At 35.7% G+C, this 16125-nt stretch overlaps 1 protein-coding gene across 17 annotated transcripts in view; it reads right to left on the bottom strand.

Moving 5' to 3' along the window:
- The window catches only part of GIT2 (GIT ArfGAP 2), a 52666-nt gene that overhangs the window by 32041 nt on the left and 4500 nt on the right, over positions 1–16125 (bottom strand). For 11 of the 17 annotated variants that reach the window (XM_073222464.1, XM_017652707.3, XM_073222459.1 and 8 more), the window contains exons 3-9: positions 14804–14916; positions 14083–14188; positions 11419–11505; positions 11177–11307; positions 9066–9160; positions 1521–1566; positions 349–400 (exon numbers count right to left, since the gene is read on the bottom strand). In XM_073222464.1, coding sequence (XP_073078565.1) covers positions 349–400; positions 1521–1566; positions 9066–9160; positions 11177–11307; positions 11419–11505; positions 14083–14188; positions 14804–14916 — 630 coding nt within the window. The remainder of the gene's footprint in view (positions 1–348; positions 401–1520; positions 1567–9065; positions 9161–11176; positions 11308–11418; positions 11506–14082; positions 14189–14803; positions 14917–16125) is intronic. The other 6 variants (XM_073222461.1, XM_017652704.3, XM_073222458.1 and 3 more) reach the window with 1 other exon arrangement.

The raw sequence follows: 16125 nt of genomic DNA on the forward strand, positions 1-16125 counted from the left end.
TACAGGAAGCAGTCCTAAGAAGTGGTCCCACTTAACGCATTTACACTGAGAGAAATGAAGAGACTCTTGTAAGAGAAAGTTTCCTAATGTCAAAAGCACAGTTTTTACTTTTAAAATGACAGAGCAAAATGGCATCATTTGTAACAGAGCCATCAAATTGGACATACTAAACTTAATAGCACTTTCAATCTTCTTTGCTACACACTCAATGGTCTGCTTCTGATTTAACATCTTAAAAAGAGTATGAAATAAAAGTCATTTGATGCAATAGACAATGGGCTGAGAACAGCTACTAGCAGGATACATAGTTTCTCATACTGGAGTTCACTAAGAAATAGACATACTCACAGATTGAAGTTTCTTCTTAGCAGCTTTTGCCAATTCAGACAAATCCAGGCTGCTAAGAAAATGTAAAAAACTAATAAGAAAATAATCATTTTCATGAGCTCTAGGTAGCCAAGTAATTAAGATATTAATTACAGTTTACAGACATGGTCAGATCCAAAAATTTTATAGCCTAATAGAGTCGGTAAAGAACCTTTGAACAGGACAACTTGGGAAGTAATTCCTTCTAGGAATATCATAGGCATGTAACATGGCAAAGAAAAAAAATAATCACCTACTAACTAAAAGACAAAAATTACTGCCAGGTTAGTCCACAGACCCTTTTTGCAGGAAGTCACAATTTTTGAAGCATTAATAAAAGCATGTCAGAAGAAAATATTAAAAGGGAAGAATGTGAAAAACCAGATGGCAAGATTACATATGGAATAGCAGGTAATCATTTCATAAACTCTTCATGACATGTGTGCAAAGGTAATTGGCTAAATAAGGACTTAGGGTTCATTCTTGCAACGATGAACTCATTTAACCCTATAGACCAGGGGTTATTACAGCCCCCTTTTATATCTGCCATGAGCTAAGCATGGTTTTTACATTTTTAAATGGTTGGGAAGAGTGGGGGGAGGAAGAATATTTTATAGCATGTGAAAATTGTATGAAATTCAAATTTTAGTGTCCAGAAATAAAATTTTATTGGAACAGATATGCCCTTCATTTACGCAGTGTCCATGGATACTGTCATCTACAACTGGCTGAGTTGAGTAGTTGTGACAGAAGCTCTATGGCCCACAAAGCCTAAAATACTTACTAGTATACTTAACAACAAAAATCTGCCGATCCTTGTTATAGACAAAGAAGGTACTTCCTTGTAACAGTGATATAATTGATGTAATTCTGTAGTATAATCTATAGACCCAATATACTGTCATGACTGGCTAAAACTGTGACAATATCACTGACTTCAATTTTCTCATTAGTATATTTGTTACTTGTGCTCTTTCAAACTTAAGTTTTATATGGTGATTTACTTACAGCCGTCTTATTTCCAAATTGTATAGCCATAAAAGAGAAAAATGTACGGGCTTTGTTAAACACAAAATACTATATACACTTAAGCATTACACAACAAAGGCAATATTAGCGACAGATAAAATTGATCGGTATTTCAATGGCCTTACCTGTCTGCCATTTGAGGTATTATAAAGTGCTGTCCATTTTTGTGATCTGAAACAGAAACCAAGCCAAGGTTTTGTTCATATAAATATTGATAAGCTCTATAAAGGACTACCACCAGACCACCACCATTATTTCCTTAATTTATGTTCTGCAATTAGTATCTTCCCATAATTATGAATGATGTAGGGGGACAGACTAGCCACAAACTCCCAAAGACTTGGCCAGGAACAAGAATCATATTCTTGCTTTCTTCTGGTACAAAGGTCAGACATCACGAAGCGGAAAGCCTATTTCCGCCATAATCTTATACTTTGTTCATCCTCAGTATAACTGATCTTCAGCCGTAGACAGAATTTTTAGGGAGCTGAATTAGCTCAGAACAGGATTCCATCAGCTCTCCAGGTGGAATAGTGGAGCTTTCGTGCTTTGGTGACTTCCTTTCATATTAATCTGTTAGTAGAAAAAGTCAGAGCTAGGGCAGGTGGTCTTGACAGATCCAGGCAGAGGCTCCACCTCCTACAATGCTTACCAACTCAGTCCTAATCTAGTTTCTGGAGGACACTGGACACATGCCAATGAGTAAAGCCACCATAAGCATTCACATATAGGTTTTTGTGTAAACGTAAGTCTCTCTTTTGGATAAACACCTAGCAGTGGGAGTTCTGGGTTATAGGTAAATATATGTTTAACTTGGTAAGAAACTGCTAGACTTTTTTCCAGAGTAGCTCTATCACTTTGTTTTTTCCAACCATCAAGGTATGAGAGTTACAGCTGTGTCTTCCGCAGCACGTCTTGTTTTTTCTTTTAGTCATTCTAATAGGTATGTAGCTTTACCTCACTAGGGAAATTCACATTTCCCTAATAACTAGTGATGATGAGCTTCTCTTTTCATGTGCTTAATTATTTGCCATCTGTGTATTGTCTCTACCCAGTTTTTACTGGGTTGTTTTCTTACTATTTGGTTTTAAGTACTTAGGTACAAATATTCTGAATCCAAGTCCTTTGTTGGATATGTGACTCCCAAATATTTTCTTCCAGTCTGTGGCTTGTCTTTTCTTTCTCTTAACTGCATTTTTTGCAGAGAAGTTTTAAATCTTGACAAAGTTCAATTTATCAGTATTTTCTCTTACTGAGTGTTCTTTTGGTATTATATCTAAGTACTTAATGTAATCCAAAAATAGCAAAGATTTTCTTTTAGAAGTTTTATACACTTAAGTTTTACATTTAGACCTATGATCCATTTTGAATTAGTTTTTACACAAGGTGTGAGGTTTAGGTTGAAGTTCATTTTTCTGCACATGGATATCCAGTTGTTCCAACACGACATACTGAAAAGACTATCTTTTCTCTACAGAACTGTTTTTGCAGTTTTGTCAAAAAATCAACCCATCATATTTGTGAGTCTATTTCTGGATTTTCTCTACTGTTTCAAATGATCTGCATGTCTGTGTCTTCACCATAACCACTGTCTTGAGTACAGAACTTCACAGCAAGTCTTAAAATTGAGTAGTGTGGTTCCTCCCACATTATTATTCTTTTGCAATACTGTCTTGGCTATAATAGTTCCTTTGCCTTTCCATGTAAATTTTAGAATCAGCATGCCTATGTCTACAAGGAAATTCTTGAATTGCATTAAATTTACAAATTAATTTTTGGAGAATTGGCATGTTAACTATATTGAGTATTCCAATCCATAAACACAGTGTATCTATCCACTCTTTCAGGTCTTCCTTGATTTCTTTCAGCAGCATTTTGTAGTTTTATGCATATAGATTCCACACATATTTTGTTAGATTTATACCTAAGTATTTAATTTGGAGCTATTATAAATGGTATTGTTTTCCTACTTTCAGTTTCCAATTGTCCACTGCTGGAAATATGATTGATTTTTGATGGTTCATCTTGCTAAGCTCCTTTATTAGTTCTAGGAACCTTATTGTAGATTCCTGGGGATTTTCTACAAAGAAATTATATCATTTATGAATAAGGGTAGTTATATTTCTTTCTTTTCAACCTGTATGCCTTTTGGCCTGGTTAGGAATTCCAGTACAATGTTCAATAGATGTGGTAAGAATGGACATCCCAGCCTTATTTTTTATCTTTGGGCAAAAGGATTCAATCTTTCATCATCAAGGATGATGCTAGCTGTGGGTTTTCTATAGATACTTTTTTTATCAGATTAAGGAAGCCCCTTTTATTTCTAGTTTGCTAAGTTTTTCTCTCTTTTTTTTATCATGAAGGAATGTTGAACTTTGTTAAATGCTTTTTCTGCAACATCTGATAAAATTAGTTTTCCTTTTTTAGTTTGTTAATATGATGGATTACCTTAATATTACCAGTCTTAATATCTGGAAACCCCATTTAGTTATGCTGTATAATGTTGGACTCAATGTGCTGATATTTTGTTGAGGATTTTGGTGTCTGTGTTTGTGATGGTTATTTTTTGTGCTGTCTTTGCTGGGTTTAGTAGCAGGGTAATGCTGGCTTCATAAAATGACTTGGTAGTGCTCCCTCCCTTTCTATTCTTTAAAAAATATCATACAGAATTGATGCCATTTCTTCCTCAAATGTTTGGTAGAATAGTCTCATTTTATGAGCAAAACTTGAGATGTTAATTCCATATACTTAAAAATATCCATTAAGAATCAAAATTGCAAAGCTAGCAAACTGTGAGTCATAACCATAATTACTGTATCGCTATATGACAACACCACTACAGTGAAATCATCAGTGAAAACATCTGGGATGGGATTTTCTTTTTAAAATTTTAGGTGTTTATTTTATTTTAAAAATATTTTTATTATTTTTATTTATTTTTTAATTAAGGTATCCTTTTTACTTTTTTAAGTGTTTATTATCATTTTTTATTAAAGTATCATTGATATACACTCTTATGAAGGTTTCACAAGAAAAACAATGTGATTATTACATTCACCCTTATTATCGAGTCCCCCCTCCCCCATACCCCATTGCAATCACTGTCCATCAGTGTAGTAAGATGACACAGAGTCCCTATTTGTCTTCTCTGAGCTACACTGTCTTCCCTGTGACCCCACACACACCATGTGCACCAATCATGATATCCCACAATCCCCTTCTTCCTCCCTCCCCACCCACCCTCCTCCACCCCTCCCCTTTGGTAACCACTAGTCCCTTTTAGGAGTCTGTGAGTCTGCTATTTTGTTCCTTCAATTTTGCTTTGTTGTTATACTCTACAAATGAGGGAAATTATTTATTTGTCTTTCTCTGCAGGCAGAGAAATTATACTGAGCATAATTATGCTCAGCAGAGGAATTATACTGAGCATAATATCCTCTAGCTCCATCCATATTGCTGCAAATGGTAGGATTTGTTCCTTTATTATGGCTGAATAGTATTCCATTGTGTATATGTACCACATCTTCTTTATCCATTCATCTACTGACGGACACTTAGGCTGCTTCCATATCTTGGCTATTGTAAATAGTGCTGTGATCATCATAGGAGTGCATACGTCTTTTTAAATCTGAGAAGTTGTTTTCTGGGCTGGGGTTTTGTTTAATGAAATATTTCTAAGTACAAATTCAAATTCTTTAAAATGTAGGATTACATATTTACATTTTTTCCTTCTTCTTGGGGAGGTGTTGGTAGTTTGCGGTGTTCAGGAAATTGAATTATCTGAATTGTCCAGCTTATGTGCATAGTTATTTATAACATTTTTGCATTATACTTTAATGTCTGTGGGGTTTATTGTGATACCCCATGTGTATTCTTTCCTTTTTGTCTTTGTCAGTATGGCTGGACATTTGTCAATTTCATTGTTGTTTTGAATCATATTTGGCTTCACTGATTTCTCACTACTATTTTATCAATTTTATTGATTTCTGCTTTTATAATTTCCTTCCTTCTGTTTGCTCTGGGTTTATTTTGTTCATCTTATACTAATGTCTTAATGGGGAAGTTTAGAGTAGGGATTTGAGACCTTTCTTCTTTTCTAGTGTAAAAATTTAATGCTACAAAATTTCCCCTAAGCATTGCTTTAGCTGCATCCCACAAATTTTGATATACTGTATTTTTTATTTCATTCATCTGAAAATATTTTCTAATTTTCCTTAAGACTTCCTATTAGACCCAAGGATTATTTAGAAGGATGTTGTTTAACGTATTTTCCAGTTATATTTTATTATTTATTACTAGTTTAATTCCATTACGGTGAGATAATATACTTTGTAGGATTTTAATTCTTTTAAAGGTTTGTTTTATGGCCCACAATATGGTTTATCTTGGTGACTGCTGAGTGTGTACTTGAAAGGAATGTGTACTCTGATGTTGGGTAGAGTACACTATAAATGTCATCTAGAGGCAGTTGGTTGATGGTTTCAGTTAAATACCCTTACTGATTTTCTGTCTACCAGTCCTATCTATTACTAAATGAGGACTGCTGAGTCTCCAACAATAATTTTGGATTTGAGTTTTTGTCCTTTCAAAGTTCTATCAAAATCTGCTTTGTGTATTTTGAAGCTTTGTTGCTGGGTGCGTATACATTTAGAATTGCTGTCTTGGTGAATTGACCCTTTTATCATCATGCTATGTCCTTCCCTATCCCTGTTCATTTTCCTTGCTTCGAAGTCTTTGTTTAGTATTAACACAGCTCTCTTTCTTTTATTTAGTATTTGGATGATATATCTTTTTATGCCTTTTTGCTTTTAACTTATCTATATCATTATATTTAAAATGGGTTTCTCATTGACAGCACATAAGTTAGGGCTCGTCTTTGTTTTAAATCCATTCTGGCAATCTCTGCTTTTAATGCTTAGATCCGTAACATTTAACATAATTATTGATATGTTTGGATTTAGTCCATGACTTTATTATTTAGTCTGTATTTTAGCTTCAGTTTTTTGTTGCTCTCCCTTTTCTTCTCTTTTCTGGAATACTCTAAATCAAAATATCTTTTGATTATTTAAGTAATTTATAACATTACATTTTAATCCTTCTCTAGAGTTTTTGATCATGTATTACTGCAGTACTTTTATAAGTGGTTGTGCTAGGGATTATAATATACATTAACTTTTTACAATTTACTTAGAAATAATATTTTGTCATTTTGAAAAGGATGCAGAAATCTTACCTCCATTATTTCTTTTCTCTCTCCCCCTTTATGCTATAGTTGTCTAATGTATTATATTGACACATGCTGAAAGCTCCAATGGACGATGTTATAACTTGCTTTAAACTGTATATAAACATAGATATCTTAAAGAACTTAAGAAAACATAGTCTATTACATTTATCCAAATACTTATCATTTCTGTTGCTCCTCTTTCATTCTTAAACTCCAAGTTCTGGTATCATTTGCCTTCCACCCACAGAACTTTCTTTGACATTTCTGTTAGAGCAATTAATTACCTTATTTTTCTTCACCTTAATATGCCTTTGTTTTGTCTTCATTCCTAAAGGTTATTTTTACTGGAAATAGAAATCTCAGTTGACAGGTTGTTTTCTTTCATTACTCTAAAAATATTGTTCTACTTCCTTTTCATTTCCATGGTTTCTGAAGAGAAATCCATAGTCATCAAATAATTTTCTATACATCATGTGCCATATTTTTCCTTGGCTGCTTTCAAGATGTTTTTGTTGTCTTTGGTTTTCAGCAATTTGATTTTGATGTGTCTGAGTGAGGATTTCTTTTTTATCCTGTTCAGAGTTCTCTAAGATTCTTAAATCTGTAAGTTTATGTCTTTTACCAAATTTAAAGTTTTTAGCCAGTATTTCTTCAAATATTTCTTCTGCACCACACTTCCTGATTTCTTTCTGGAAGTCCGCTGATACAGACATGATCTTCTGACACGGTTTCCACAGGTCTTTTAGGCTCTCTGTTCAACTTCTTCTTCCCGCTCTTCTCTCTGTTGCTTTAACTGGATAACTTAGTGATTTACTTTCAATTCCCTGACTCTTTTCTTTGTCATCTCCAATCTACTATTAAGCCCACCCAATGAGTTTTAAATTTTTAGTTACTACAGTTTTTCAGGTCAACATTTCTGTTTGGTTCTTTTCTATGTCTCCTCTTTCTCTGCTGAGACTTTCTGCATTTCTGTTTGTCATAAGAATGTTCACACTTAGAGTATGATGTCACTACCTGCTTTAATCTTTGCCTGATAATTCTAACATCTGTGTAATCTGGGCTTAGCATCAGTTGGCTACCTTTTTCCCTTGCAAGTCTTTGGGCTTTTCCTGGTTCTTCATATGCCAAGTAATTATGGATGGTATACTGGACATTTTGAATATTATGTCTTAAGACTCTGCATCTTTCTTAAATTCTATGGAGAACATTAATTTCCTTTAGCAGGTGACTGACCAGTTTAGGTTCTGCCTCCCAAGCCAAGCATGAGAGAATACAGAGAAAAATAAAGCAATCAGGATTCCCCTCACACTCTCAGTCAGAGATAGACTGTGCAGCCATTGCTGTTACCACTATTGCAGCCATAGGATTGCCTAGAGGCTTGGGTGGGGGAAAAAAGGAAGGAGAAAAAAAAAAAAAACCCCAGGGGAATCCCCCTCCCCTCTGTCCTGTAGGGGTCCCATTTCCTGTTCCTCAGAACAGAGAAGGCTTCACTGCACTTGTCACACAGTTCCAGGTTTCAGGCTGTTACAGTGGTCTTATCAGAAGTAAAATAAACTGGGCACTCACCACCAGCTTCTGAGTTCCCTAATCCACCAGCCAGAGTCCTTAGATAGTTTCTCCATGCATTTGGTCCAGGGTTTTTAATTTGTATTCAGCAGGAGAGACAGGGTAGGGTGTGCTTATTCCATCTTACCAGGAACTGGAACCACACCAAGGACTCGACTCGGCTCTACTGGACAACCAGGATGGAGAACCACTATATACATTTATGTGGATATTTTACATCAGGGTTTGCCAACTTTTTCTGTAAAGGGCCAAGAATCAATTACTTTAGGCTCTGTAGCTATATGGTCTTTGTCACAACCACTCAACTGATCAACTCTGTTTGCACTACAACACTGTAGTGCAGAAGCAGCCATGGACAATATGCAAATGAATGGGCATGGCTACCTTGCAATAAAACTTTAAGAAACAGGTGATAGGCTGGATTTGGCCCATGGGCCATGGTTTGCTGACCCCTGTTCTACCTCAAAAATAAAGTCAGCTAATGGCAAAATTCACTTTTGGGACTTTTTTCTGTTCCTTGGACAGCAGAATTCTTCACATAACTAAAAAAAGGTATTGCATTGTTCTTCCATTCCATTTCCACTAGGTGTAAGAACTGTGGAACACATTCTGTTTTGGTTCAATTGTGCTCTTTGATTCTTGAAACAGTGACTCATCTAGAGCTAAAAGTTTTAAAAACTAAAATTCAAGATTTGACAGACCTTGCATCTTTTACATATAACTGAAAATGCAGTAGCTCTCATTTCAAATAGAAATCCTTATTTGCAATTTTCTCAAGGATATGTTAAAGCAGAGGTCATAAATAATAGTGTCCCAACTGGTTTTTCCAGAGACTGACTATCTAAAGGTATGGAGAAGCTGCTCTCCTTTCACTCACCTGGTTTTCTGCCACAGAGATAGAAGGCTAGTCTGTCTGTCAGCTCATACTGTATTTCTACAAGGCGCTCTGCCAGCTCATGGTGCCCTCCTTGCCTACCAAGAGAAAACAAAGTACCATTTATACTGCTCACTAACCACTGGTTCTAGAATAGATAAGTACAGAGATGTCTCTGGAATAATGTGACTGGCATCACCCGAGTGATTTATAAAATGTGACTTTGCACAAAATAACCTTTTGTGTGAGGTAAACTGTCCAGGTCTACTTTGATTTCTGCCTTTATTAACTGTTTTCACAATATGAACTACCCCTTTCCTTTATTAATTTATAAGATAGACTACTTAATAAGGAATACAAACACTTATATGAGAGGGATAAAGAATAACTTCATCTCATGGTGCAGAAAATAAAATTAATAAATGGCCTAGGGTAGAACTTCTCAAAAATTAACTAGAGTCCTTTAAAAAATATACAGATGTCCAGGCCCCACCCTTGGAAATTCTAAATCAGCCAGGATGGGGTGAGTGTGGATATCAATATTTTGAAAAAGGTCATTCCTCTGGATGCTTCTGACAGCCAGTCTGACTCAGGATGAGAGTTTAGTAACCACTCCAAGGTATTCGAGTAGGAAAGAGACAGACCAATACACAGCTCACACACTCACCTGTAGCTATTTTCACCTTCTTATCTTTAATCTCCATAACAGAAAACATTTAAATTTGCCTTTGTTCTTTCATGAAATAAATATTTAAGCTGCTTGAAATCTTTTAAGTAACAAAGGAGTATAATAAATCATTACATCGAGAGACTATCATACATGCAAGGTACATATGATGAAATTCCAGAGTAAGTGATGAGTATCATTTACTGAGGTCTCTCTTCCTCTTAAAAGATGTAATTTAGTTTCTGCCAGTCTCTCTTCCTGCCATTCAAGGTACTACAAAATGTCCTCTGATCCACGACACATTTTTTATTTCTGGGATGTACATCTTTTTTTCTCATTTTTTAAACATATGTGAAACCAGGAAGTACCCTACAATTGATAATGCATCATCATTTAATTGGCCAAGTTTTTTCTTTTTTAATGGTGAATGAAATAATGACGACTCGGACCGTCAGTGGGGTCTTGGAGCTGATGAAATCCTGTAGTCCTCAGTACCTTAGCTCTTATTCTCCCCAGAACACTCTTCTCTATCTGGTCGGGTCTTCTACTGTGCCAGACATGCCCTGCCCATCCCTCCCTCCCTCCTGGACTCCTGCCCTTCCTCTCCCCTGGAATTCCTTGGCTGTTCCTTCACACACCCCAATACAACCCATTCTTCAAAGACCAACTAAAGAAATAACGGTTAGGGCCAAAATGAACACACCCTATTTATGTTTTTTAAGACCAGTTATCCATATTGGCAATGAGCTCCACATCTTGCTTTTTTTTTTTTAACTCTTTCAGGAATTTATGAATCATCTCCATGACAGTAAATTCTGGCAGAGCAGAGATTTACCATTTCACCCATTTCATCCCCTGTAAAGCTGAGTATAGTGCTTTGCAGTTAATAAAGTTAATTTGGAAAAGAAGGTAAGATGATCCATCATCTATCATTTAAATGATATTTAAGACTAACCTATGGATTTATTTATTTTTCCAGTATTTCACAGTCAAAATTTTTAAACAAAGAAAGACTTGAAGATTTTTACAGCAGGAACCCAGATGTCCACTACCTAAAACCTACAATTAACATTTTACTATCCTTGTTTCATCTACCAATAGATTTTTCAAGCAATGACTAAAATTAATACAAAATTGAGCAGTGGGTTCTGCAATTCTTGATACTTGATTTGGACTCTGACTATGGCTCAAACAACATTATGTTATAAGGGATCATATGACAGACTAGAAGCTAAGCACAGTCACTGGCTAATGGTTCTACCTTCTCTGACTTGGCCAGGTTCTGAGCTTATAGGTATTTGAAGTGTCTTCATCTGCAAAATAATAGAATGTAAACCTCTAAATGGGCTAAATGTTAGTCATATACAATGGAGTCACTTAACAATGAATCATAAGCACCACAAATAATTCTAACTAGAGAGAAGTGACAAGAATCTAGGTCTCTTACCTTGCATAATCAGCAGGAGTTTTCCCACTAGAATCTTGTGTGCCTGGGTCTGCTCCATATACTGCCAATAATTCTGCCTGTAAAATCTGCCCTGCTTTGGAGGCCACATGGAGTGGAGTGTTTCCCTTCTCCTAAGAATCATTAATAAAAAGTACACAAATAAATTAAATAAACTAAAGGCTACATGATCACAACCCACTTAATTTCCATTTAATATCTGAGTCAATTCATGCTTTTCTTACAGGGTGAAAGAAGTTGGCTTGTGCTCCTAAAGATAACAGCCTTAAACAGGTTTCAAGATTCCCTGTTCTCACGCTTGAATGGAGTTGCTGAAAAACACACAGAGAAGAATATTTGTTGAAACTGTAAAGAACAATGCACTAGAGCAGCTGGTAACCATTTTGACATATGCTATCACATAATATACATCAATATGTGTATGATATATATTTCCTTATCATGTAATCTTAACTTGGTTCAGTAAAGTGGATAAAGCAATCTCTCCCTTGCTGGTCACAAAAACCCCTGGGCTCTAAGGTGGGGTCAGGCCCATTTTATTGATAAGGAAACTAGGGCTGGGAAGGCTGACCTATGCAAATGCATGACTTGTCCAACCAGACCCTGAGTGAGAGGCAGTAAGAGGAGGTGGCTGAGCATGGCTCTGAAGTCTGATAGACGTGAATTTCAAACTGTACACCCTTCAAGCTGTGTGAGCTTGAGGAAGTTCTTTGAGAAGTATGAACCTCAGTTTCCTCATCTCTAAAATGGTAATAACAATGCTACCTGTTCACAGGGTTATTGTAAGGAGTCAATGATATAACAAAGTACTTAGCACAGAGCCCTGTACATAGGAAGCGCTCAAATACAGCTGCTATTATTATTATTATTATTGTTTTTTTACTCTCAAAAAATAGCTTTGTCTTTATAAAAAAAGAACACATGTTCTTTATAAGAACAAAGAACATAGTAAAGTAAAACAATGAGAGCAAAGTCAGTCCAAATTCAATCATTAGGTAATAATGATTAATGCATTAGTGTATGTTCTTGCAGACATCCTTTATACACATAACAGTATAGATTTTATATAAACAAGATCATTCTATGTTGACTAACAGTTTCTAGATATTTAAGTTCTTTAACTTTTTATTAACCACTGGCTAGATACAAAAAATATTTATGACGTAAAAAGAAACACTTTTGTCACCAAACACCTTTAACCTACTCCCAAATTGAACATTTCTGTTATCTTTAAAGTCCCCTGTGAGCCTCTCTCCAACAACATTCTTCTCCTTTTCCCTCAGGGTAACTGCTGTCCCGAATTTATGTCTATCATTGCCTTGTTTTCAATTTGACCACATATATTTGTTTCTCAGACAATGTATAAATTAGTTTTCCATGTTTTTGAACTTTGTACAAAAGGAATCGTGCTATAGTTATCATTCTGCAATTTGCTATTTCCTGATAACCACAGTGTCCCTGAGACCATCCATGTCACTGCCAGTAGATGTAACTCATTCATTTTCACTGCTGTGTTCATGTATCTATTCCACTGTTGCTTGACAGTTAGATTGTTTGTTTTCTTGGTCTCAGAGTGTGGATATGAACACATGGACAAGAGTTTCTCTTGACTACATGCCCAGGAGTACAACTGCTGGTCTGTAAGATATGCACATCTTCAACTTCATCAGATAATGTCAGTGGTGGTGCCAGCTCACAGTCCCACTAGCAGCGTGAAAGTGCTCCAATGACTTTACATTCCCACTGACACTTGATATTTTGCATGTATCTTTGTGTACTACCATGCTGCTCAAAGTAAAATGAGAAATTTGTGAAAGGTATTGCTAAATTGTTCCTTAAAATGATCTTCCCAATTTATACTCATAGCTGCTATTATTATTATAATTATTGTTATTGTTACTGAACCTGGGGCTTTAGGGAGTTCATACCCTACACTGTAAACTATAGGATTCTGCCTTACACCATACCCTCTCCATGACACTACTCTTGGCTTTCTATCCAATGCTTTAATGAAGTCCTTCAGGGTTGGAAACAGGCCTGTGGTACACCAAACTTTGTATCACTGCAGAAAAGCTCTTATACATTCAGAAGACGAGCTGCCTTCAAGTCTAACCTACAACTGTCCAAAATGCAATAACCCCTATCATAGGAATGGAGAGATAAACTCTAATATTTTCATCCAAGTCTTACTTTTTAAATTATTTTGTTTTCAAAAGTTGTGGTAAAAAACACATACCAAGTCTTATTAATTAATGGAAGTAACAATTATTTACAATTACATATTTCTATGCAAAGTTTAAAATTCTGAATTGTGGAGTTCATATTCTCTGTAAGCATTTGCTACAAGCAGTGCTTTGAAAACAGATACATATTCCACATGGCATCTCTCAAAAACCTGCGAAGGCCCACATAAAGGAAACCATCTACTCATTTTACAAGTATAATAAACCATCCTGGGTACTACAGCTTTCAGTCACACCCTGCTTCCTGAAGATCCTACTCAATATGCAACCTACAAACCTTAAGAAGTCCCACAAACTTTCTAATCCCTTCTAGAAACAAACTGAGATGGTTTCTATTTCAAAGTTAAACAAACAAAACACTTGTAGAAATAAAATTTTAAAACCATATTTGAAAAACACAAATAGTTTTCTAGAAACTTATTTTTCCTCTTTGCTCTTATACCTCCTCTAACATGAACAGGTACCATTTGAATTAAGATTAAAGAAAAAACCTATTTTAGAAAAAGTTGTAATTAATTATTTAGTGTACAGAAAGGAGTTTTTGTTTTGTTTTTCTCTTCTTCCTTTTTAAGTTTCTTTCAAACAAAACACAGAACAATATACCATTTTATCCAGCAGTTTGGGGATTTTAAAGGTGTGACCCACCTTACTAAGATCTTTAGCAGTCACACTATCATCATCCCGGCAGGGCAAGCGATGGACAAATGCTAACATCTGATACTTGGCTCTTATGAATTCCGCTTTATTTGGACTGGTTGGAAGACAAAAAAGAAAATAGTTCACTCGCAGTTCAGATACGACATTCCCCATTCTTTAGACTGTAAAAAGAAGAGGAAGTGACCCACATCTCCGACTCAAGAATAACATGAACAATACTGCAATAAGTTTCAGCAGTGTTTAAGTCCTAAAGTCGGACAATGTATATCAGTCATTATAATGGCCAGGACTGCAAAATACTTGCTTTCTATAGTATCTTTCTTCTCTTTGTTTTCTTAACTGACTTAGCAACCTTGTGAGGAAGCAGCATTTCACACTATCTTACAGGTGAGGCATCAGGCAGACTGGAGCCTAGAACCTAGATTTCTGGTCTGAGTGCTTCTTGTCTGAGAATCTAATCTTAAATATTATTACAGCAACAGCCTCCAAGTCTTAGTCTCTAACCTGGAGACACTGACTTGTGCTGGGTGAAAGAAATAGTCCCATGCCTGGCCTCATTCTGTCTTCCTAATAGCAAAGAGCTCAGTGCACAATTGGGGTAACCACCCCCTGCTGCCCTGATGGAGGCTGGTCAAAAATAGCTGCACTCCTTTCGGTGGGCCCCATGTGTTGCGAAGAAATAAAAAGTATTTATAAACATTCCACTTACTGTACTTTATCCTGTGGATTAGCTTTACGCCTTCCGCTCATAATAGAGGCAGGGTCCAGCAAAGAATGCTCCCATATAGAATTAGCACCATTATTATACAAGGTTTCAACCATCTAAAACCAAGCATTATAAAAAATCTCATTTTAATTTCTTGCCATAAATATTCAGTGGGAATCAAAGACTGAAGTGGGGAAATAAAACCCCATTACAACACTAGAATGACTGGAATATCACACACTTCATTATTTTCTCATTTTTGAATGAGAAAGATGAACCTATAAGCAATATTCAGTTTTGAGCAACAGGATAGCTAAATACCTAAAAGGGTTTAATTATATTATTCTTACAGATTATGAAGGAAGAATACTTTGACATTTTAGGGCAATGCTTCACAAGCCTGATCATCCAAATACTATTTTCAAGATTACTAACAACCACTTAATGTTTTTCTTTAAATTCACTCACTTTCAAAACTTTACTAGCAATTATGATTTGATTTGCTAGCTAACATTTTCTTCTATACATTAAAATAATGCAACCATTAAAATAAGTATTTGAGTACTACCTACATCTGTCTTGAGTACCCTGGTGGTTCATGTGCCATACTTTGGGAATTATTGTTTAAGGGTCAACCCTGGCATTTTAAACTACTTATCTTTGGACTTTATTCAGATCCTATAATAAAATCTGTAAACAAAGACCTGAGAGCAGTAAATACCCACATTCACATGAGAATGAGTGTCAGAAACTTCTGAGCAAACGTTATTAATAAACCGTATTTCCCAACTGCATCTCACAGCTTGACTCTTGACAAAGCCCCATCTGTTCTTAACATTAGTGGAGATACTGTCACATTAGAGATCCAAACGCACTTGTTCTGGTCCCTTGGTTTATATACGCAAGTTTTAGGAACATGTTGTGCAGCTGCCATAGATTTAATAAAGTAGGTACTCAAGACAAATGAAGGCAAAAACACATGCTTAACTCTGAGTTCCAAGAGAGCCTGAAGAATGTGTACCCCAAAATAGAAATACATGACATTAGGCCCCAAATAAAACAAAGAGTACTGAACACTTAGCAGAGTGTTAAGCATTCAATCAAAACATGTTAACTTGGTCTCTAACTAGTAACAAGAACTTCAAGAAAACTTAAATCAGATGTTTCAGAGATTTCTGAAGAATCCCAGTCCATGCTTCTATCAAAGCAGGAACTGTATTGAACAGTTTCTAAGGCAGTAGCTTTCAGAACATTCCTCATGGTATATGGAAAAGATGGACTGTTTAAAAACAATTCCTGGTAACATTCTAGAAAGTTAGCAATGA

Source organism: Manis javanica, chromosome 15 (genome assembly GCF_040802235.1).
Source record: "Manis javanica isolate MJ-LG chromosome 15, MJ_LKY, whole genome shotgun sequence".
NCBI classification, from domain to species: domain Eukaryota; kingdom Metazoa; phylum Chordata; class Mammalia; order Pholidota; family Manidae; genus Manis; species Manis javanica.